The 24,509-nt window shown below is 44.3% G+C and overlaps 1 protein-coding gene across 1 annotated transcript in view; it reads right to left on the bottom strand.

Annotated features, from left to right (window-relative positions):
* The window catches only part of FAM107B (family with sequence similarity 107 member B), a 216,716-nt gene that overhangs the window by 137,184 nt on the left and 55,023 nt on the right, over positions 1 to 24,509 (bottom strand). Inside the window, exon 2 of the mRNA XM_032623734.1 lies at positions 960 to 1,020. Within this exon, the coding sequence (XP_032479625.1) occupies positions 960 to 1,020 (61 nt within the window). The remainder of the gene's footprint in view (positions 1 to 959; positions 1,021 to 24,509) is intronic.

Genomic DNA, 24,509 nt, shown 5'->3' with positions numbered 1-24,509 from the left:
GAACTACCTGAAGAGGAGTCAGTCATGCAAAGATCTGCAAGGGGAGAGAATCAGAAGAGGCCTGCAACGAAAGCAATGTCTGTTACTGGCGAGGGTAGACACTTGGGAGGGCTGTAGAGGGAGATGCTAGAGCTGGATAATTGCTAATTGTCTCTCCTCCATGTAAATCAGATCAGGGTGCCAACTTCCCCCCCCGCACTGTGCATAATCTTTTTGTTACCATTTTTATTTTCTTAATTCTGTTCCCTGATTTTCATTGAATTACAAGAACATGACCCTCTATGAGCAGCCAACACATCTGGAGCCCTCTTCTAACCCCTCATCATATAAAACAACAAATTAAAGCCATTGGAAAATAGAAGCTGAGAGTATTAAGATTTAGCTTTCATTATTATGAGGTCCATTCAACTAATGTTTATTTTTATGACCATTACATCTCATTATCATTACTGATCATAGGCAGAAGCTAAGTTATAAACTCATGATTTGTTTCTTTCCATATTATCTTAATCGAAGTCCTATTATGGGGTAAATAGCTTTAGCAAAGCTGCATATTTAACTATACACTAACAAAAAAACCAGCAAATGCATCTAGATAGCATTTTCCAAGGTAATCATAAATACCCCAGTAAAAAACTACACGACTTATTTTAGTAATACTGAATTTGAGATTGCTTCATCATTATCATCGTCTACTTCATTGCAAGTATTTGTTCAGCAAGAACTGAAATCAATAAAAGAAAGAAGAAGAAAAAGAAAAGAAGCTATTTTCTGCATCATGACCAGATTATCCAGATGTCGTGCCTGGAATAGATCACAAGTGACATTTCCAGTCATGTTTCCAATCACTGGGAACATACAGATTTTCCTTTGCAATCTGCAGAGTTTTCGGATTCTGCGAGCCTTGCTGTCAACAATAGTAGCCCAGAAAAGGAGGCACTGCCCTGAATGGACTCTACCTGCTGCCATCTTCCGTTCCGACCCGAGGCATTGTGGTTCTTTTGGGGATCCCTCTTCTTCCTGAATTCCAGTCCCACAGACCAGAAAAACAGGGAGAAAAGAAAAACAATGCATTAATTTACGGCAACACTTTTTGCAAACCAACTGATTAATATGAGATGAAGCTCTGAAAAAACTAGACCACGCCCTTATGAACTGAGGCTTCAGAGAAGCAACAAATTCAACAACAGCTATTAAGAAGAATAACTATGTGGGTGCTGGGTTACAAACTCCACGGTGCCATTCACGTGGAAGCGTCTGACTGTTGCCCCTGGAATTGTACAACCCAGATGTTCTCTGTGACTAATACATTTGGGGACATCAGTTACTTAAACACAGTGGGGTGGGTTTCTCTGTGGGAGAACATTTCTGCAAGTACATATGATGCAACGAAGAGAATTATGTTTCCTTTTTCACAATTGAAAAGGCTGATTTCGTGTGCCTTAGAAAATTCTGTCCCAGCTCACAGTTATTTTCATCTCTGGGAAGGTGAGCAAACGCATTCTTCTCTGAGTTCTGGTATGACATTCTTTAATGACAATGTTGACTCCTATAGCATTGGTCAAAGTAGGTCCAGCTAGGAGGGGCAGGTGGGGAGGTGTAAATTAAGAGGAATGTCTACATGGGGCTTTTCTAATTTTGTCTGCAAGGTGATTTTATGCTGATACCTTTACTTATTTTTTTTCTCCTTTGAACAAATATTCGTTGAGTTCCTGTATGAACTAAATCTGTGGGACCTTAATCTTTAGGAAAGATTCCTTCCAACATCTCATGAATGCATTATACTGTAGCTAGTTCCCTACTCAGCTTCCTCCCTAGGCTGGCACCCTTTCTGCACATATTTTGTTCTTCCTAAGAATTTAGCGCAATGGAAGATGTTCTGGACCAAAATGAAGCATATGCGTGTAGGGTTCCATAAATGATAATGACTTTCTAACCAGAGTGGAACAATGGAACTCAAAAACTGACATTATTTATCATAGGAGCCCAATTTGTTCTAAGTGTGCAGCTCCTAGGTAATATCTCATCTGGCTGAGAAACCGCCAGACTCTCAAACTTGGTTAGTAAGATAAATAAATATCCTTTTTAATTCATAAAGATTAGTTTCATTAAATCACCATCAGTATCAACTCAGAAAGGAATTGGTTTCACCTGTGTTTTGGGGAACACTTTTTTTTCAGAGATCAAAAGTCATCTTCAAATGTTTACCACCAGGGACCGGTTTCAAAAATGTTTCCTACTTTTAAAACCCAGGAAATTGTATTGACACGGGCAATTTGGTCAAACAGGCCTTCGGTCCCATTACCTAGATTTTATACATTACAAGAAATTTTAATGACAGTTGCTTCCACAATTACATTTCTAAAAAGATGTGAATTAATAGATACCAAGGACATGTAAATGATAGAAAAGCCCCATTACACAGCAACTAAACGCAGCAAATAATTTCTTGTTTCACAAGGCCCAACAGAATAAAAACGTGAGGAGTTATTTTATAATATAGCCACAGGGAAAGTCTCTCAACACACCAAAATAATCTAAATAAAGTTGTTTCGTGGATGAAAGGATTCTCCTTTGAGCCAATAGGACAGTTTACTTTTTACATTGCTCTGAATTCCAGAACTGTGAAATAACTCAGCCCTTTAACTTTCTTCCAAGCATATTTATTACTTCATTTTAAGTTTCCCCTCCCCCAGTCTTCTCATTAATTAGTAAAAATTGCAAAGCCCTGGAAGGATCTGCAGATGGAAGGGTATTTGGAATCCGTCTGGCCAGAGAGCTCTCAGCATAGAATAAACAAGCATCTGTCTTCAATAGTATAAACTATGTTCTATTTAGAGAAAAAAGGCTGAGCTCCGTAGATTCTTGAGTTTCTTCTCTTCAGTGCAAGTCTGTGATTTGCTGAATTTGTTCTTACTGGCTTTTTCCCAGCAAAGCTAGAATAAAATGACAACAGTCCAACTGTAGTAGACATCTGTTGATGTTGCTGCCTGGCATTCACTCACAGTTTCTAATAAGTGTGTCCTGACTTCCTCTTTCAAGTCATCCTTTCCACCTCCTAATGAATTGTGGTTCCTATGAAACCACCTCGGTACACACACACACACACACACACACACACACACACACCTCCCTCCTCACCGCTCCAGGGGTGGTCATGTGACCCCGGGCTGCGCCCATCAGTCTACTGCATTTCCCTGTGATTGGTGCAGAGTGGTCATGTGACCCCATCTGGACTAATGAGAGGTTTTCTCTGCGCTTCCAGGAATAGGCTTCTATTCTTACCCACTGGTCCCAAATCCTGAGACAACTGTGGAGTGAGGGCTGGGCTGCTGCTGTCACATGCAGCTGGGACAGAAGCGCACACAAAGGAAGGAAGAGCCAAGAGATGGACTGATACTGAGTCCTGATGATATCATTAGAGTCCCTGATCCAGCCATGCCTGAAGCGAGATTAACCATGGACTTTTGGGCCTAAGTGAGCAATTATATTTCTTTTTCTTTTTAAAAATACAGCCAAGACTTCCCTGGTGGTCCAGTGGTTAAGAATCCGTGCTTCCAGGGCAGGGGGCATGAGTTTGATCCCTGTTTCGGGAACTAAGATCCCACATGCTGTGTGGTGCAAAAAAAAAAAAAAAAAAAATACAGCCAGGGTTCAAATCCCGCTCTGCCGTGTAGGAACTCTGTGAGCCTCAGTTTCCCCATCAATGCTAATAAATGTAATAGTTTATGTTTTTGTGGGGCTGCTGTGAAGATCAAATGAGGTGACGGATATAAGAATACCACATGACTCACTATTAATATGAGATGGGGCGGCTCTTGTCTGCCCAGCCAGCAGCCACCCACCCCCTTCTGGTAAAAGCTGTTATCCCCTGGCCACAGGGTTAACCCAGGCAAGAGGGTATAACCTAATTCAGGCTAGTTAGAGTGAGGAGGTTGGGACTTTTCAGCTTGGTTGGTGGATGTCCTACAGTCTTGAACCCCTCAGGATGGAGCCCCAGAGCTAGTGATAGTCACATCACATGAGATACCTCAAGAGAATGAACCCAGCACGCGATGAGATGCAAAGGCAAAAGGAAGAGAAAGGGCTCTGATACCATGTGTCCCAGAGTCCTGCAACTTGTCTTTACTCAGTTGTTGTTTATTTCCCCATTCCTCTGCCATCTGCCTGATAGCTTAGGTTCCCGTCTAACTTCTTCCAGCTCAGGGAATGCCCTTCAGATAACTGTAGATGCAGGGGAGCCCAGAAAGATGGGAGGAGTCATCTTAACCACTTCAAAATCTCGCTCCCGCCACCACTGGGTCCGTGGAGAATATTCCTCATGAGTAAAACCTGCAATTCACCCAAGATCAGGGATACTGGGACCTTGACCAGAAATTTGCATTATTCCCTGTCTACGTGGTGCCAGAAAGTCCTAGGTGCTTTTCCTAGTCTGCTTGTTGGAAACCTAAGTAGCTACAGCAAAAGAGGAGGTGTATTGGATCGCATGCTTTTGTAAAGCTGTAGTTCTCGAACTTTGATGTGTACGCAATCACCTGGAGAGTGTGGCACAAATACAGAGGGTCCAACCCCTTCCCACTTCAACATCCCTAGGCCTCCGGATTCTTCGTTAGCGCTTCCAGTGATGCTGACACACACTCAAGCTTGAGAATCGCCGTTGTAAAGGATGAAAATTTGGTCTGGTACTCAGACAGTATCACCAGGGTCCTCTCTTTCTCTCAGTCTCTCCGTTTGTCTGTTTCTGTCTGTGTGTCACTTCCCAGGCTCCTCCTTCATTGCACAGACAGGAGCTCTGGGGCCACATCCTTTCAGCTCATGTTTCAAAGGGGGACAAGAAGCGTTTCAGGCCCTGCATTCATAATGCAGTCAGCCCTCTGTATCAGTGGATTCAACCAACTGCAGATAGAATTTCAGAAACCTTTTTATATAAGGGACATGAGTATCTGTGGGGATCAGGAAGGTCCTGGAACCAATCCCCCTGTGGATACTGAGGGAAGACTATGTAGAGTTCTAAGGGAAGCTTCCTATTGCTCTTTCTTGGGTCATGGGCACATGCCTGTCAGGGAATGGGGACCCTGATCTTCCAGACCTACATCACTGCCCATCCTGTGAGCCACTGGAGGGACGGGGTGCTGCAGTTGGAAGCCTCACCAGAACCTCAGAGAATGGGGAAGGTGCAGTTCCCCAAGGGAAGGAAGGATGCTGGTTACACTGCTGTTCAAAATATAGACTCCAAGTAGACAATTCTCCAAAGCCACAGGACTGAAAATACCTACCGCTTATTTAGTGGCTAGCCTGTGCCAGCAGCTTCATGTATGTTACACGTAACATGGGATGACATTCAAAATAGTTAACAGCCTGTATGGTACAGGCCACCAACTAATCAGATTGTGGAGGCTCCCAGAGGTCCCTGGAGTACAGGCATTAACTCTTTACTTCCTGGAGCATGCAGAGTTCAGGGGTCGGGGGAGAGGAGTGATGTGGGAAATGGATGCCACTCAAGGGCTTGGGGAGCAGTTATTTACCAGTTGAAACAAAGGTGTTTTAATATTTTAACAGCCGATATCTATTTATTTATTTTTATTGACGTAGAGTTGATTTACAATGTTATACCAATCTCTGCTGGACAGCAAAGTGACTCAATTTTACACATATATACATTCTTTTTTTAAAATATTCTTTTCCATGATGGTTTATCCCAGAAGACTGGCTATATCCCCTGTGCTCTACAGTAGGACCTTGTTGTTTATCCATTCTAAATGTAATGGTGGGCATGACCAACCTCAAATTCTCAGTCCATCCCTCTCCCTCCCCCCCAGTCCTTGGCAACCACCAGTCTCTTCTCTATGTCTGTGAGTCTGTTTCTGTTTTATAGATAGGTTCACTTGTGTCATATTTTAGATTCGACATATAAATGATATCATATGGTATTTGTCTTTCTCTTTCTGACTTAGTTCATTTCGTATGAAAATCTCTAGTTGCATCCATGTTGCTGCAAATGGCATTATTTTGCTCTTTTTTATGGCTGAGTAGTATTCCATTGTGTATGTGTACCACATCTTTTTTATCCATTCATCCGTTGATGGACATTTAGGTTGTTTCCATGTTTTGGCTAGTGTGAATAGTGCTGCTATGAACATAGGGGTGCATGTATCTTTCTGAATTATAGTTTTGTCCAGGTATATGCCCAGGAGTGGGATTGCAAGATCATGTGGTCTATTTTTAGTTTCCTGAGGACCCTCCATACTGTTTTCCACAGTGGCTGCACCAACTTACATTCCCACCAGCAGTGCAGGAGGGTTCCCTTTTCTCCACACCCTCTCCAGCATTTTTAACAGCCAATATTGTTCTTACGGATGCATACCTGCTGAATATTTTCAGCCCTGAATGTCATCTTAACAACCACACTTCTAAAGTATAGGTACATCCCAGAGGTATGCTGTAATATGCTAGAGGTATGTAAAGCCTCGCTCTGGAGCATCAGTTTCACTCAAAGATTTGGGAGGAAAAACATTATTTGTACATTGAAACAAGTCTGATTACATTGCGGAAGGGTAAGTAGAACAAACCTAAATGTTTAGGATGAGCATGGAATGTCAAGGAAGTTTGGAAGCAGGGACCCTGACATAGAGGTACCCTGTAGACAAGGTTGAAAAGCACTGTCAGGGAAACCACAATGTTGATACTTGTGTCCCCATTATGCAGAAGGGTCCCTGGAGGGTTGAAGACTTTGACTAAAGGTGCATGCTTTTAGGTGTGGTAAGAGTCACACCATCTTCCTGGGTCAGAACCCCAGCTCTCTCAGCAATACCATGATGCCTTCCTTCAAGTTTGCTCCTTGCTGGTGTGTTGTTTTTTTTTTTAATTTAAGTGTAAGTGGAAAGAACAGCTAGTTATTGAATAGCTATCCTTAGTGATGAGACTAACAGAAGAGAACTTAGGGTAAAGAAGACATGGTATGGTTTTACAAAGGAATGAGTGATTATTACTCTTAGCTAGGGAAGAACATTTCAAAGACACACCATTGTGTGCTTCAAGGTTTAGAGAGCCTGAGGTCAAGAAAACCACAGAACAAAACATTTATCACGCGGTGGAAATTTCAGAACCAGCCGCATAGAAAAGTCTGACACAATCTTTATGGCTGTAATTCAACATGCTGGTCCAAACTTTCAAGTTACATAATGACTGCAAAAATATTTGAATTAAAATAAACTGTCAAACTACTGGGGAATGGAAGGGGTAAGATTAGTTGCCTACACTGATTGCTATGGACTGAATGTTTATATCTTCCTGCCCCCACCCCTCCAAATTCATATGTTGAAATCCTAATTCCCAATGTGATGGTCTAAGAGGTGGGGTCTTTGGGGGTGATTAGGGTCATGAGGGTGGAACCCTCATGAATGGGATTAGTGCCCTTATAAAAGAGACCCCAGAGAGCTCTCTAGCCCCTTCTGCATGTGAGGACACAGTGAGAAGATGGTCATCGATGAACCAGGAAGTGGGCTCTCACCAGACACTGAATCGGTTAGCACCTTGATCTTGGACTTCCCAGCCTCCAGAACTGTGATAAGTAAATGGTTATTGTTTAAGCCCTCAAGTCTATGATAGTTTGTTACAGCAGCCTGAACAGACTGAGATCCTGATCAACTGAGGATTATTATATATCCTGCACATAGATTTGTGTTACAGATCTTGAATAAGTGATGAGAGAGAAGCACGACTCTTCAGCTACTTTTATATCTAATTCTACTCCACATGCACTCTATAAACATGGGTTGAATGAATGAATGAATAATGTTATTTAAAGAAGAATATTTCCAACCAGAAATAGACTCACAGACATAGAAAACAAACTTATGGTTATCAAGGGGAAAGCGGGAGGAGGGATAAATTAGAAGTTTGGGATTAACATATGTGTACTACTATATATAAAATAGATAACCAACAAAGACCTACTGTATAGCACAGGGGCCTATACTCAATATTGTATAATCATCTATAAGGGAAAAGAATCTGAAAACGAATATATATATATATATATATATATATAAATACATGTATGTATAACAGAATCACTTTGCTGTACACCTGAAACTAACACAACATTGTAAATCAACTATACTTCAAAAAAAAGGCATAGCAAATATCACTTCATATATGTTTCCCAACTCTCTTTTCTTCCTGGGAGTCAAATTAAATGCATTTATGATCTTAAAAAAAATGAATGTTTCTGCCCAACTCTTTATTTGCATAAAACCAATGCTCCAGGAGGCCACACACGCCTGAAGCCCTGCAGGGCACACTGCCAGATGTCCCTGGAAGACAATGCAAGTGGGAGAGAGACTGTGCCGAAAGGATTTCATCCATACCTGGTGAACAAGAGAAGAGTTTTTGCTGGAAACTGGGGCACCAGTTTTTTATCTGGGTTCCATATTGGTTCACAAAATTAGTAATACCTCATCTCTGTCTAGTACGTCTCCATTTGTAAAGTGCTGTCTTATGTGATTTCACATGACTCCCTCAATAATTGTGTATGGTGGGCAAAGCCGGTATCCCCACGTCCTGGAAAAATGCACTGCTTTCCCCAACTCATCCTCACCATGCTTCTGACACTCAACTTTTTCCCCCACACTGAACAATTCTCCAGTGCCAGCTGGGTGTCCACAATTCAGTTCAATTCTTATATTAACCAGTTAGCCTGATGCCTCAGGTTAAAGGCTCAGCCCCACAGGACTGCCTCCCACTTCAGACACCAGACGCACGCAGTGCATCCCAAGGTTCCCCATGACTGCTGTGCAACTTGGCTACAAATCAGAGGTTCCCACAACCCCCTCCTTGGGTTCACTAATTTGTTAGTGTCTCCCAGAAACTAGCAAAACAGTCCACTTACTACTCCTGGTATATTACAAAGGATATATGAAAGGATACACCCGACCAGATGAAGATGTACATAGGGTAAGGTCTGGAAGGGTCCTGGGTGCAGGGGCTTCTGTTCCCATGGTTACGGTGTGTAGATGTGTTCACTACCCCAAAAGCTTTCCAAAACCCACACTTTGGCATGTTTATGGAGGCTTCCTCATACAGGCATGATTATTAACTCCATTTCCAGCCCCTCTCCTCTCTCTGAAGGACGGAGGATGGGTCTGAATGTGTCAAGCTTCTGATCATGCCTTAGTCTTTCTGGTGACCAGCCCCCATCCAGGAGCTCACAAAGAGCCACCTCATTAGAACAAAAGACACTCCTATCACCCAGGAAATTCCAAAGGATTTAGGAACTCTGTCAGATGCTCTTATCACTTAGGAATTACAAGGCTTTAGGAGCTCTGTGTGGAGCACCCAGGTCAAAGATCAACTAAGATTTTCCCCGGACCCCTGTTTACAAGGATCTTAGGAGCTCTGTGTCAGGAACCAGGGACAGAGATGGATATACATATATATTTCTTTCTTCTTATTTCACACCCTCATTTCCCACATGAAGAATATAAACCCCACTGTCACACAGCTGTAAAGAAATGCAAGGCCAGACCCTCAGCTCACTAGTCATTAAAGGAACACTTCCCACTTTGCTCCATCCATCCCTCAGAGTTCAGGCAGAGGGATCAGAAAATATAGGTGGTCTTTTGTCAGGGATCAAAAAGCAGAGGAGGAGGAGAGCTTTGGCCAGATACCCAAGTTGCACCAGCACAAACACTGTCTTGGGGCTTCCGTAAGAATTCTGGAGGTAAGTTCTGGGTCCCATAACCTGACCAATCTCACTTCCAGAAATTATTCTAAGCCACGACATTTGTGGAAGCTGGAACTACATCTGTAAGAAATCACACCCCTAGGCGGTGACACCCAACAACTCTTTTGGTTTCCTGTAGAACCTTCCACAATAAATGGAAATTTGAAGGTGCATTTTTTTTTCTTTCTTTTTTTTTTTTTTTTTTGGTAAACCTAAATTTTTCTAGTCCCAGCTGAAGCTGAAACTGCAGTAAGGAAGTTTAGACTCAAGGTCAGAAACTCAACCTCTTTTCCTGAAGTTTGACTTGCCATAGAGTACTATTTGTAAATTGCTCAGATGAACTGAAAACATTGTGTCAATTCATCCTGGGGGAAAAAATGCTAAACTGAAGTTACTTAGTGCCACCTAGAGAATGGGAGGGGGGTGGAAGGAAGCCAGCTGCCAGCTGTCCAGCCCTCTCCTGGGCCCCTCAGCATACAGGGTCCTGACTAAGCACATCTCTTAAAGCAACATCATTTTTGAATATTTATTGTGGAAGCTCTTCTAATCACAGTAGTGCCATGGAACTCATTGTTTTTCAGGAATTTCCCTCACAGAAGCTTTATGCTCAAGAAAGCCTGGCAAAGCTTGCTAGAGAGGATTAAGGAGTTCCCTGGGCCAGAATATAGCTCTCATTATTCAGGCTGCGTTACCCCTAAAAGGAGTTTTTAAAAATGTCCTTCCACGAACCCTTGTCAACATCATTTTGGAAAGGCAATGATGTCTGATGGAAAAGAGTCCAAAGAGCCACCTTCCAATCCCACATAATTATGTGAACCTGACCAAGTCCACACTTCTATGGGCTTTATTTTCTCCTTAACAAGGAGCAGCCCTTCACAACCTCACAGCCCGCCATGCTTCCAGATCAAATGAGGGAGGGAGCAGGGAAAGCATGCCGAGCTCTTTCCAATGACAGAAGGGTCAATGTTGTTGTTATTTGGAAAGAGATAATTATAAAGATCAGTATTTATCTTCTCCCTTCAACAGAACCCAGGCAGTTCTGTGCAAATAAAAACCCAACACAACCAAGAGAATTCTGTCACCAGCACACCGTGATCGCTCAGCAAATACTTACGGTTTGTGGGCTAACCTCACCAGACGATTTCAAGTGTGCCTGGAGCACACGGGAAAATTCAGCAAGAGAAGGGACAGGTGTGGCAGGGGAGGGGCAGGTTCTAATGAAAGCGCCGCCCAGAGCCCTTCTCTCTCATTTGCCGTCTCCTCCTGCCTAGAAATACTTCTCTGCCCAATTTTGGCTCCTGCAGAGAGTGGGCTACAACTACTCCTAGAGCATAAGGGTCCAGTAACTTATACATGCACGCGTGCACACACAAACACGCATAAACACACCCACAAAAACGCATACATACACACACGTACACACAAACATATATACACACACATACACAGACTTACACAGGCATATGCATAAACACACACACGCATATACAAATATACAAACACATAGACAACACTCATAAACACAGATGCACACATATAAACACACACGTATACACACACGTATACAAATATACAAACACTCATATGCACACATTTAAACACACGCATATACAAATATACAAACACATAGACAACACTCATAAACACAGAGGCACACATATAAACACACACGTATACACACACGTATACAAATATACAAACACTCATATGCACACATTTAAACACACACATATACAAATATACAAACTCATAAACACAGAGGCACACATATAAACACACACGTATACACACATATACACATATACAAACACATATATAAACACAGGTACACACATATGAACACACACACATGCACACAGACATATATACACACATAAACAGGCACATATACACAAACACACACAGACGCACACATACATAAATCAGACACACATGCAAACACATACACGCAAGCACCCACATATAAACACATACAAACACACACAGGGATACGCACATATTCACAAATACCTATGCACACACGAGCACACACACACGCATGTACATACACAAGCAAACACACATATACGCCACACCACACCGACCAAAAGCGAACTGAGCAACAGAAGAGAGTGAAGCTGGGGAAGAGATACCCCGGCAGCTCGGCCTCCCAGGCGTCCTGCCGATCTCTCTGACCTTCGTATCAGCATATCTGCTGTTTTCTTCAAGGTCTCTTGTGTCAGGGCTTCCAGAAAGAGAAGGGGGTTACTGGGAATTCGAGTGTTCGTTTAAGCGAGGCCCCAAGTTCCTTTACCAGGAATTGATAACCGGAGCTTCCTTTCTCCAGATGTGGCTGCGGGTCTGAGCGCCCCCCTCCACCCATCTCCTGCTGCTCCCAGGCTCGGGGCGCTGCCGACCTCCAGACGCTCGGCTTCACCAGCGCCCTCGCCTCTTTCTCTCGGTGGTCTTCACTTGCCTGCCCTTCTAAGGAAGAAGAGACGCGCTTACAGGGAAGGCAGCGGTTCTAGGCTTTAATCTAGGAAACCAAGGGACCCAGGTGTAGTAGCTGAATGGCAAGCTTGCTTTCTTTTCGTGGGAAACTTAGTCATCCATTCAAACCAACAGTGACGGAGCACCTACTGTGTGCCTGCCGCTAGGCTGGGTGTAGGAGAGACGAGGAGGACCAAACCCCAGTCCCCTGGAGAAGGAAACCAGTCATTAGAACGTCAGAAGTGCGAGGGGAGAGCAAAGAGGAAGGCGCTCAGGCCCCTGCAGGTCACGAGAGGCCAGTGGAAGGAAGACGACTTAGGGGAGATGACATCCAAGTGCCAGAGGGGTAGGTAGCGGAATTCTAGGCAGGGAACCACTGCAAGAAACCAAGACTCTAGTAACAGTTTTTGCTTTTAATTTCCTCTTTAAAAAATGTACCTCGGGGCTTCCCAGTTGGCGCAGTGGTTGAGAGTCCGCCTGCCGGTGCAGGGTACATGGGTTCGTGCCCCGGTCTGGGAAGATCCCACATGCCGGAGAGCAGCTGGGCCCGTGAGCCATGGCCGCTGAGCCTTGCGCGTCTGGAGCCTGTGCTCCGCAACGGGAGAGGCCACAACAGTGAGAGGCCCGTGTACCGCAAAAAAAAAAAAAAAAAAAAAGTACCTTGGATCTCAGACATAGCCCAAACCCAATGTCTCCCACGTACCGCCTTGTCTCCTCCCCCTCCCCCCTCCCCCTTCCTTCCCTCCTTGATAACTATATCATGGGTTCCCCGGGGCTCTGACTCCCCACTGGGCTCGGTCCACGAGCAGGAGATCGAAGGGAGGGAGGACAGTGCGGTCCAGGCGGTCATTCCACTGACCTCCTATCAAGGCATCCTTCTCAGGAAATGCTCTTTTATCCAGGTTCCTGTGGCGGCTTCCTCCCGCCCTCATCCCTTAAGGCCTAGGACTAGTAACAGCTCTTCCACTGTCACTAGTGTTCCTTATGCTTCCTCCCCATCCCACCCACACTTTCATAAACAGTCGCTTTATTAAGCTCTTCTTAAATTATTCTAATTCGAGGGCCATCTGTTTCCTGTTGGGACCTTGACTGATAGAGCAAATAGCAAATATATCAGGGAGACCAGGATGCAAGAATTATGTACGTGTATATAAAAACTGTGCAAGTTTATATTTATATAAATTTATGTAATGTATAAAAATATTTATATTTGTATAAATATAAATACATATAATTGTACATATAAATGTATAAATATGTCCACACCAGTGATGGTATCTCATTCATTCACTCATTTATTCCACAGACTCATTTATTTATTTATTATTTATTTATTATTCCACACACTCATTTATTTTCATCGCTTGCTACGTGAAAAGCACAATGAGTAAGGCAACCACCCTTTCTGGATTTTATGAGACAGTGTCAGTTACAACCTTTTTTGTATGGTCAGACTATATATTTTATTTGGGGGATTTATAAAATATAATCTCAACAGCTATGAGCAAAGGGAAGATGAGTACTCTGAGTTTATATTCTATTCTAGCTTATTCCTCCAAACTCCGTGTCTCTAAAAAAAAAGCGAGTGGAGAAAGCCCGAGGCAAGATCAAGTACCAGGTCTGCATCCCCCAGGTTACACTGTGGGTACAGTTCCCTCACCTGCTGACTCAACTCACGCTGAGTGGTGAGTCTGCTGCTTTGGGGTCAAAGGCTTCAACAGTGATAACCAAGGCTCGCTATGAGCCCAAGATGAGAGCTGAAAGCTTTACATATACTATTGAATTTATACTTCATGAGAACCTCTACGAATCAGGCATGGTTTCCCTCATTTTGCAGCTAGTGGTAGTAGCTCGCGCTGGATTCAAACCCAAGTCTATATCCAACACCCACTGCTCTTTATTCCACTGCATCATCTTTTCTAGGAATAGACAATTCATGGCCAAGGCCAGAGGGTTGCTTGGTAAATAAGAGACAATTACAGGTTTGGAGGCAAAGGGCCATCCTGCAATTTTGACGTACTCTCTGTTATTATATCCACAGAGTGAGAAATCGGCTGGGGCACCAACCTTACAGGAGTCCTCTTTTGATTCTGTGTGGTGGCATCAGACATCAGCTAACAGTTTGCTCACAGATTAGAAAGAAGTCGGAAGGGCAAGCGAAATAAGATATACACCCAGGGCACTCCGAAGGTTTGCTTCCCTAGAGACTTCTGGCTCCCTTTCAACAATCTAATAATTATCGATTTGAGAAGGTAGTAGAGATTGGAGTGTTAATGCAAGGGATGAAATTTGAAATTTAAGACTGTTCCAGGGAATTTCCTGGTGGTCCAGTTGTTAGGACTCTGAGCTTTCACCGCAGGGGACCCGGTTCCATCCCTGGCCGGGGAACCAAGGCCCCACAAGCCTCACAGAGTAGGCAAAAAATGAAACAAAAAACTGTTCCACTCATGATTTGGGGCTGGGATGGGCAGCTTCGCCATATGCTTCCTTTTGCTACAAGGGCAGAAGGGCAGCCAACCTAACCACACAGGAGGCTTTTTATGAGTGGCAAGCAATACAAATGCTTGTAAATTTAGAGTACCCCATAAATTTTGAAGAATCCAAATTTAAGGTCTGTTGAAGACCTCATTAAAAAAAAAAACAAAAACGACCTTGCTTTTCCCCTACACCTTAATTTAGTACCCATATATCATGGTTTATGCCTATCGTTCCAGAATGATTATTAACAATGTCCCCTTTCACACACAAAAGTGTCGATTTAGATGACAAATTATCATCTCACCTTTGCTGTATGTAATTGATCAACAAAAGAAGGTGAGGCAGTGGGACCCTGAGCTTCAAATACCTCAAGTCTGGTTTGAGAATGAGTGTTGCCTTGCTGCAAGAGCCCAGGTGATTCAATTAACCTCTCTCATCCTTTACGTGCCAGGTGAAAATAAAATATTGGCCCGTGACTTTTATGAGCAGTAACAAATAGAAGCTGTTCATAGGGTTATAGGTCTTAAGCTAGAAACCACCTGGAGAGATCATTCAACACACGTGGGGGCTATGAAGAGCTATACAGAATTCACCTTGAGGCAGCCAGTTTTCCCCGTGGCCCTCTGTTGTTTTGGAGAAATCTAGCAACTCAATCCGGCTGTGGTAAGTTACATCACAGGGAGCTGATTGATGTCTTAAGCCTTTTATCAACTGGAATTCAAACTCTCAGTCTGTGTCTGCCTGTGATTACCATAACAAACTCTCCAGTGGTCCCAGTAGATTTGATCACCCTGAAAACGGCAGGAGCACATACTGCGGAGGTTCTGAGAAGGATACAACCACATCTCTCTGAGGGACTAAGAAAATCTTGATGAAGGAAATAGGTTTGATTTGGAGGGTGGAAACTGGGCATACTGCGGGCAGGAAGAGATGGGAGGAAGGCGTTCGTAGTTCTAGACTAAAGAGACAGTATGAGGAAAGGCAGGGAAAGTATGTGTGCGATGAGAATAAGACGACACAGGTTTGGTCACAGAGAGGGCATTTGTAGGGGAGGGGGAAGTAGGCTGAACCACATAGTACGGTGTTTGAGTGTCATCGTAAGGCTTTTTACTAATTCGCAAGGCTGTGGGAAGCCTGTATTGGAGCAAAACGATTGCCCATTGGGAAGATTAGTCTGGAAACCGTGCAGACTGCATGGGCGTGTGGAGAGCCTGTGAGCAGGGAGGGCGGTGAGGAGTCCTTTGGAACAACAGCAACAAAAGCAGTAACAACGACTGTGATGCGCAGAGAGTAGCTCACTAAACGCTGTCAAGCAAAATCCAGGAGAGCATCCACAAAGGGTTGAGAAATAATCCCCAGTGGAAAGACTATTCTTTGAAGGTGAGCCATTTCTTGGGGCGATTTATGAAGCAGGAGGCAATCACTGTCACAATAAATGGCCATTAAGCCTGGCATCTTCTAACGTACCTTGGGAGATGAGGGGGAGAGCCCCTGGCTCCCCGACTTGTAGCTTTCAGAACTCAAGAAAAATGGAGTGGGTGGCTTTCTTCCATATGGAAGCCTTGAGGGCATTTCAGTGTTTGCAGGGAATTTAATGTAGGGAGAGTAATTAGCGCCGACATCAGACGAGATACCATAAAAAGATGAATGTCCTGATTCTGAAATGACAATGAAAACAGGGATGGGAGTAGAAGCTGAGAAATCCAGCCTGGGTTTATCTCTGCTTCCAGAGCAGGATCCATGATGCATAATCGGTGGCGGTGCCTAGGGCATGCAGTAAACAATGTAAACAATGACACACTCCTTCCCAGATGTTGAAACAGACTAAATAACCTCCACTTTCCACTGGCAGCTCTGACAGCCCAAATTATTCGAAATCGCACCAGCCCGGGAGGAACTCGAGGCCGAGCGTGTCACTTGGAGGCTGCAAGCAAGAGGGGAGAAATGACTCCTGGGTGAGCACAGTTTAAGCTGTTTTCGCTAATAACCTTCATCTGGTTATGGGGAAGCACCAGGACGGTGGCTGACACGTGGGGCGCACGCGCGCGCACGCACGCACGCACGCATCCCCGTCCTGCCTCGCCCCAAATGTGGCCTCTTGAGTGCTCTAAACCAGGGGTCCCCAGCCCCCGGGCGAGAGGACGGCCAGCGGTCTGCGTTCTGTAGGGAACCAAGCTGCACAGCTGGAGGTGAGCGGTGGGGAGCGAAGCTTCATCTGCCTCTCCCCGGCTCCCCATCGGTGGCATTGCAGCCTGAAGCAACCCCCCTCCCCCTCTGTGGAAATATTGTCTTCCAGGAACCGGTCTCTGGTGCCAGAAAGGTTGGGGGCCGCTGCTCTAAACCATCAAGAACTTCACGTTGGTGCCAGACAAGACCCAGCCGAGAAACCCAGTCATGTTTGCCTTGGAAAACTCCTGTCTCCTGTTGATCTCTTATGGAAGTAAGCCTTGAGTTCATCTGATTGTCAAACACTTCTCTTATTCTTTAATGTGCTAATTTAACCTCATGTTCCCTGACATCATGCTGATCTCATGAAAGGCTCTCTAACAAACTTACTTTTAAAAAGGTCAGTGCCGGGCCGAGCCCTCCCTTTTAAATGGTCACAACAGCTCCAATCATAGTTTCCTGTCTCTCACAGACAGAATCATCCCACGTGGGAATGGAAAGAAGGCATCCAGGGCATCCGCTTGGATTACACATCAGGAAAGGGAAACCAGGCAGAAGGCACGGCTGGCCCCAGGCAAGGATTTTCTTTTTTTCCCCCCAACCGAAAGGACAAGGGAAGAGGTATTTGTGTGGTGTCATAGTGGTGACCTTTGAGTAGAGAGCCCTTTGCGAGCTTATCCCTCTGGAGGCCTTCTGAGTCGAGCAATGTAGCAGCTCCTTTCTGAGGTACTTCTTAGCAAACAGAATGTAATTAAAACAATTGTCACAACATTCTCAAAGCTTTAAAACAGATTTCTAGAGACCTGGTTTCCTGCTGTTGGCAGTAGCTGCCCACCAGTAAAAAATACCGCAGAATTAAAAATTCTATGTATTCTTTTCAACAGAAGAATAGGAGATACACTGAAAAGGAAAGGCAGGAATTATGATAATTTGTTCCACAGACAAGTGCATTTAATGAAATATTCTTAAGGAACAAAGAGAAATACATGATTTATTTGTGTATATACACGATATTATACGTATATACACAATGCAGTATGTATGTGTATATCTAAACATGTGTCCTGTGCTCAGCATTTTTCCTAGGCTACACGTGATTGAATTAACTCTCAGTTGTAATGGTGTTGCTCCTTTTCATAAAGGCTTTAACTTAATAATCGAATTTGTTATCTTTTAAAAATACCCTAAAAAAGCCATGCATTTGGTGGTCTTCCAGCTGGGGAAGGCCAGCTCTCCCATAGCAAAGTCAGGTTTAGATCTTTCTGAGTTTGAACAAACCACAAAACAAAAATTCGCCTTTAAAAAATGACACTTTGACCCATTTCTAAGCCTTCCTTAAGTTATAATGAAATGTAGTTGCCGACCCTGCTTTAGCAATCAGTAAGGAAATGGTTCCAGTTTTCACACTCACAGTAGGGCTTGATGTCAAGTTTGGTCTTAAAGTCTGCTTCTTCCAGAAACGCTGCCTCGATTTTTTTTTTTTTTTAAGGTTGCCATTTATGGTCAGGGGAGCATGGTAGACTACAATTTCTGGTTTGTTTCCAGGGGTAGTAGCAACAGAAATGGTTGAGCAGAGAACCAATCATGATGGTTTTAAAAAAAGTTTTTTAAAGGGGGAGAGGGAAAGAGAGAGGAAATGCTAAAATGCTTGGGCAGAAATCTGGGTTCTTTTCCCAGCTGGTGCTAAGTAAACCCCTGGCATTTTTGTGTAGTTTTGAGAAAAGCAGAAATCATGATTCCCATTTTATAGACAGTAGGAGCCACCTTTCTCTGCTCAGAGAGCACACATCCACGTGGCCTACATGTACATCCTCACAGAATGTTAAATAATTGAATGACATCCACCTCCCTGCATCAAGTAATAGAGATTTTAAGGCTTAGGAAGGAGAAATCCAATCACTTTATTTTGTCCTAAATTTCTAACTGTCCTAAGAGGCTAATAGTAAAGTTTGGGGTAAATTGCTATGTAAAATAAATACGGTAAATGAATCATCCAAACAAAAAGGAACAGGTTGGAACTGAGAGCTAACAAGGTGCTCGAAGTCATAGGAACATCCACTAGCAAATGATTTTCTGCTCTTTACTCTAAAAATGTTGAGAGGTTAGAGCCCAGCCTCACAAAGGTGGGTCTACCCAGAGACAGGTCCCTGACAAAATCAGGAATAAAATCGAGGGGGCACCTGGTCCAGTTGGGTGGTTAAAAATTAAACTGGACACATCTGAGGTGGGATCAAAACAGAGTACAACCCACAGAATGGGAGAAAATATTTACAAATCCTATATGTCTGAGAGATTAATATCCAGAATATATGAAGAACTCCTGCAACTCAGTGACAACAACAAAAACTAACAACCCAATTCAGAAACGGGCAAAGAACTTGAATAGACGTTTCTCCAGATAGATATACAGACGGCCAATCAGCACATGGAAAGATGCTCCACATTGTTACTCATTAGGGAAATGCAAATCAAACCAAAATGAGATACCAGTTCATACCGTTGGGGTGGGTATTATCAAAAAGCAAACAGAAAAACAAGTGTTGGCATGGATGTAAAGAATTGGAACCCTTGTGCATTGCTGGCGCTCATGTGAAATGGTGCAGCTGCTGTGGAAAACATGGTGGTTCCTCAAAAAGCTAAGTGTAGAATAACTGTATGACCCGGCAATTCCGCTCCTAGGTACACACCCAGAAGAGCTGAAAGCAGGGACTTGAATAGGTATTTGAACACCCATTTTCATAGCAGCAGCATTCGCAATAGCTAGATGTCCAGTAGCGGATGAATGGATAAACAAACTGTGGTATGTCCATACAATGGAATATTGTTCAGCCTTTAAAAGGAACGAAATTCTGATGGATGCTGCAACGTGGACGAACCTTGAAAACACGATGCTGAGTGCCGTAAGCCAGATACAAAAGGGCAAACAGTGTATGATTCTATTTATGTGAAGTACCTAGAGTAGCCAAATTCATAGAGACAAAGTGGAACGGTGGTTTGCAGGGGTTGGGTTTTGGGGGGAAATGGGGAGTTGGTGTTTAATGGGTATAGAGTTTCAGCGTAGGATGAAGAAGAAGTTCTGGAGATGGATGGCGGTTAAGGGTGCAGAACAGCGTGAATGCACTTACTGAACTGTACCTATAAGAGTGGTTTAAATGGTAAATTTTGTGTTAGTTTATTTAAACATGCTAAAAGAGAGGAAAGATACACAACACTGTAAAACAGCTACACTTCCATTTAAGAAAAATTTAAAAAGAGAGAGAGTAAAGATGATTTGAAATGGTCTGGCCCTGGCTCTATCACAGCCACCTCTTAAGCGAGTTCATAAGCTCTCACAACCACCTTTCATCTGCCTCCCCCCAGTTTATCCCACAATGAGATTCTCTTCAAGGACACAGAGACAGACTGGTCCTCTGGGCCAGGTAATCGTCACACTTGGCGGCTCGGAGAGCTTGCGCTTCCAGGTGCCTTCCAGAGATTTCTACTCAGCACCAAGTCACCAGGACCAAAGGAATGATGGTCACCAGCAGGGTGTCGCCACCATGGAAGAGAGGTGAATGCATTCCTGCAGAGGATAAAGCTCTGCTCCCAGGACTGTGCTCTGCGTGGGCCACTATTGTAACTCAGGTCACCCTGGCCTCACAAAGGCTCCCCTGCCCTCCGTGAGCCGTGGCAGCTGGCATAGATGAGGGACCTGCGTTAGGGCCGTAAGTAGGAGGGCCCAAGTCTTTATTCGCCTTTTCTTTTTCATTCTTCATTCTGTTAAAGTCACTTTACTTTGGACGTCCATAGACGTGGCTCCCTACCCCAACTCGATCATAATAGTGAAATATTCATACATATTGGAATTTTTTTTAAAAGTAATTTTAAAAGAAGTCCTCGGGACTTCCCTGGCAGTCCAGTGGTTAAGACTCCGCGCTGCCACTGCAAGGGACATGGGTTCAATCCTTGGTCAGGGAGCTAAGATCCCGCATGCCACGTGGTGTGGCCAAAAAAAAGAAGTCGTGAGTCTCTTGGTGAATCGCAGCTTGTGGAAGAGACAGCAGCTTATGAGAAAAAAAGGATACAAATTCCAACCAGGCTTTGGAGGACACAGCGCACGTTAATGGCTGTAAATGGCAGAGCCCTCAGCCCCCAGCATTACTGACAAACGTTCCAGCCCGGGTGCTCTGTTCACAGTCTCCCTTCCGTCTCCCATCTTGCTGTCACTTTGTATGACTGCCCAGTCTCTCCACCTTAGGAGGACTGAACCCAGACTGGCCATTTCCCTTTCTCATGACTTGGTGTGCGTTTCAGACAGAGATCTGTGGTGCAGATACGATAGGATGTTTTCCACTTATTTCATGATCCATGGAGCCGAATTTCCCAGGGTTAACAGCCTTTGAGACCAGTGGTAAAATAAATATGCAGCCAGGCCATATTTACTCTTTTCTTTGGGCACTGGATCGCAACCCTGGCAGGATGTCTGAAGGAAAAAATTGGTAAGTTGGACTTGATTGAAATTAAAAATATCTGATCTGCAAAAGACACTGTTAAGAGAATGAAAAGACAGGCACTAGCCTGGGAGAAAATATTTGCAAAACATGCATCTGATAAAGGGCTAGTATCCAGAACTTCTAAAGCTCAACAGGAAGGAAACAAACAATATAATTTAAAAATGGGCAAAAGATCTGAGAAGAAATCTCACTAAAGAAGATACACAGATGCCCAAATAGCAGATGAAAAGATGCTTAGCACCATGCGTCTTCAGGAAATGCAAATTAAACAACAATGAGATACCACCACACACCTATCAGAATGGCCAAAATCCAAAACACTGACAACACCAAATGCTGACGAGGATGTGGAGCAACAGGAACTCTCATCCATTGTTGGTGGGAATGCAGAATGGTACGAACACTTTGCAAGACAGTTTGGCTCTTTCTTATAAAACTGAACGTACTCTTGCATGCTCTCCAGCCATTGCACCCCTTGACATTTACTCAAAGGAGTTGAAAATTTACATCTCCACAGAAAGCTACATGTGAATGTTTATGGTAGCGTTATTCATAACTACTAAAACTTGGAAGCAACCAAGATGTGCTTCAGTAGCCGGATGGATAAATTGTGGTACATCCATGCACCAAAATGTTATTCAAGTACATAAGGTGGACTGTTATTCAGGTATGAAAAGAAATGAGCTATCAAGCCATGAAAAGGGATGGAGGAACCTTAAATACATGTTGCTAAGGGAAAGAAGCCAATGTGAAAAGCTATATACTGGGGCTTCCCTGGTGGCGCAGTGGTTGAGAGTCCGCCTGCTGATGCAGGGGACACGGGTTCGTGCCCCGGTCCGGGAGGATCCCACATGCCGCGGAGCGGCTGGGCCCGTGCACCATGGCCGCTGAGCCTGCGCATCCGGAGCCTGTGCTCCGCAACGGGAGAGGCCACAACAGTGAGAGGCCCACGTACTGCAAAAAAAAAAAAAAAAGAAGCTACATACTGTATGATTCCAATTATATGACATTCTGGAAAAGGCAAGACTATGGAGGGGTTCAGGGAGACATGGAGGGAGAGAGAGAGGAAAGGGTGGAGCACAGGGCATTTTTAGGGCAGTGAAACTATTCTGTGTGATGGTGTATTGACAGATACTTGTCATTTTATATTTGTCAAAACACATAGAACGTATACCACAAAGAGTGACCCCTAATGTAAACTATGAACTTTAATTAATGTAGTGTATCAGTATTGGCTCATCAATTGTTACAAATATCCCTCACTAATGCAAGATGTTAATAACAGGAGAAACTGGGGGAAGAAGAAAGGGGGTATATGGGAACTCACTGTACTTCCCATTCAGTTTTTCTGTAAACCTACAACTGCTTTAAAAAAAAGTCTATTAAAACAAACAAACAAAATATACATGCACGCACACACACACACACACACACACACACACACACACATACACATACATACACATGAAGCATTTAAAAAATACCGATGCCTAGGCTCCACTCCAGAGATTCTGATTTGATTTGTTTCCAGTGGTGCCTGTAGGTTTCCCCAAAGTAGTCTGAGGCTTAAAGTCACAGTTTCTGGTCAAAGAGCAAAAAATCCCCCAAGTTTACCAAGCGCACAAGCAGAAACTAACACACCATTATAAAGCAATTATACTCCAATAAAGATGTTAAAAAAAAAAAAAGAAAGAAAAACGCACAGATTCTTCGATACTTTAAGAAGCTGCAGAAGCGGGGGTGACTGGCTGGAAGCCAAGACCACTCTTACGGTGACCCTAAGCCTTAACCATTTCCAAAACCATTGCTGGGAACAAGGGAACAAAATGAGCAGAGCTTCAGACAAGAAGGTTTTGGATTTTGTTTTGTTTTGTTTTTTTCCCTTAAATTTCTTTTTCTCTGAAGTAACCAAGAAGAGCTTGGTTTCAGGACATGAGTCCAGAATTCGTATTCACTTTGTTGTTTTTTTTTTTTTTTGTGGTACACGGGCCTCTCACTGCTGTGGCCTCTTCTGTTAAGGAGCACAGGCTCCGGGCGCGCAGGCTCAGCGGCCACGGCTCACGGGCCCAGCCGCTCCGCGGCACGTGGGATCCTCCCGGACCAGGGCACGAACCCGTGTCCCCTGCATCGGCAGGTGGACTCTCAACCACTGCGCCACCAGGGAAGCTCCCAGAGTTCGTATTCACTTTGGACTGTAGTTTCTGACAGTTTCCTTAGTGGCGACTGAGACTAAAAGTGTGCCCACCTTTCACTTCAGGGCTTCCCGTATACTCGGACTTTTCTTCCTAAACTCTGGGGTTCCGCTGCAGCCCAGGTCTTGGCTGCTGAATCTTGGGGGGCTGAGCTCCTCCCCTCTCTCCTCTCCCTTCCCCTGCACGTCCTCCTCTGCAGACAGCTTTAGAGTCTCACTCAAATCCGTGCCCATTTCTGGCTGATCAGATCAAGGTAACCACAGTGTTGTAAGGGAAGATAACGGCTTATAATGTTACTCCCTCTCACCAGTTGACAGTATGCACCCAAAGCCTCTGTATCGTTCGCGGCCCTTGGCCCTGCAATTCCATACATGTCAACACAGCTTTATCTCTAAGGATGTTCACTTCACAGCATGGGCAGTGTTACCCGGAGAACATAAATGTTTGACAGGCGACTGTTGTTCAAAAAAGCCCCCTGTAATCGTTCACCATTTCGGCCCCAAGGAGAGGGGAGAGGGATGCCACCGAGGGCTGGAGGAATCTGGGAGTCAGGGAGAGCTTTTGAGTTGCAAGAAATTAATGCAGATCTCTTGCCATTTCTGGGGGAGAGGGGAAGAGAGTGGGGAACTGAGATGGGGGACTAGGCAGGGGCTTGTGTCCTGTTTTCGCTACTCTGCACAGAAATTCTGGAACAGAGCACATTAAATGGATTGAATGGAAAGAGCAGAACATCAGGGTTCATGGTTGCCCAGCCTGGGAGCTCCTGCAAGCATCGGGGAGAAGGTTCTTATTCAGCTGTGCCCCACGTGGGGCTGGAGTGCTGCTAGCTCAGAGCTGGTGGTAGGAGGGGACTGTTGGGTGTCCCCAAGGCCATGTTCCTGGACCCCTGCAATCTGTTAGCTCCAGGACTCTACAGGTTTCTGTGTGCCTCAGAGACTTGGTGGGCTGATGGCCTTGGCTCAGGTCACACTGGTGACAGTGTGCTGG

Source organism: Phocoena sinus, chromosome 2 (assembly GCF_008692025.1).
Source record: "Phocoena sinus isolate mPhoSin1 chromosome 2, mPhoSin1.pri, whole genome shotgun sequence".
In the NCBI taxonomy this organism is placed as follows: domain Eukaryota; kingdom Metazoa; phylum Chordata; class Mammalia; order Artiodactyla; family Phocoenidae; genus Phocoena; species Phocoena sinus.
This window is presented reverse-complemented; position numbering and strand designations above follow the sequence as displayed.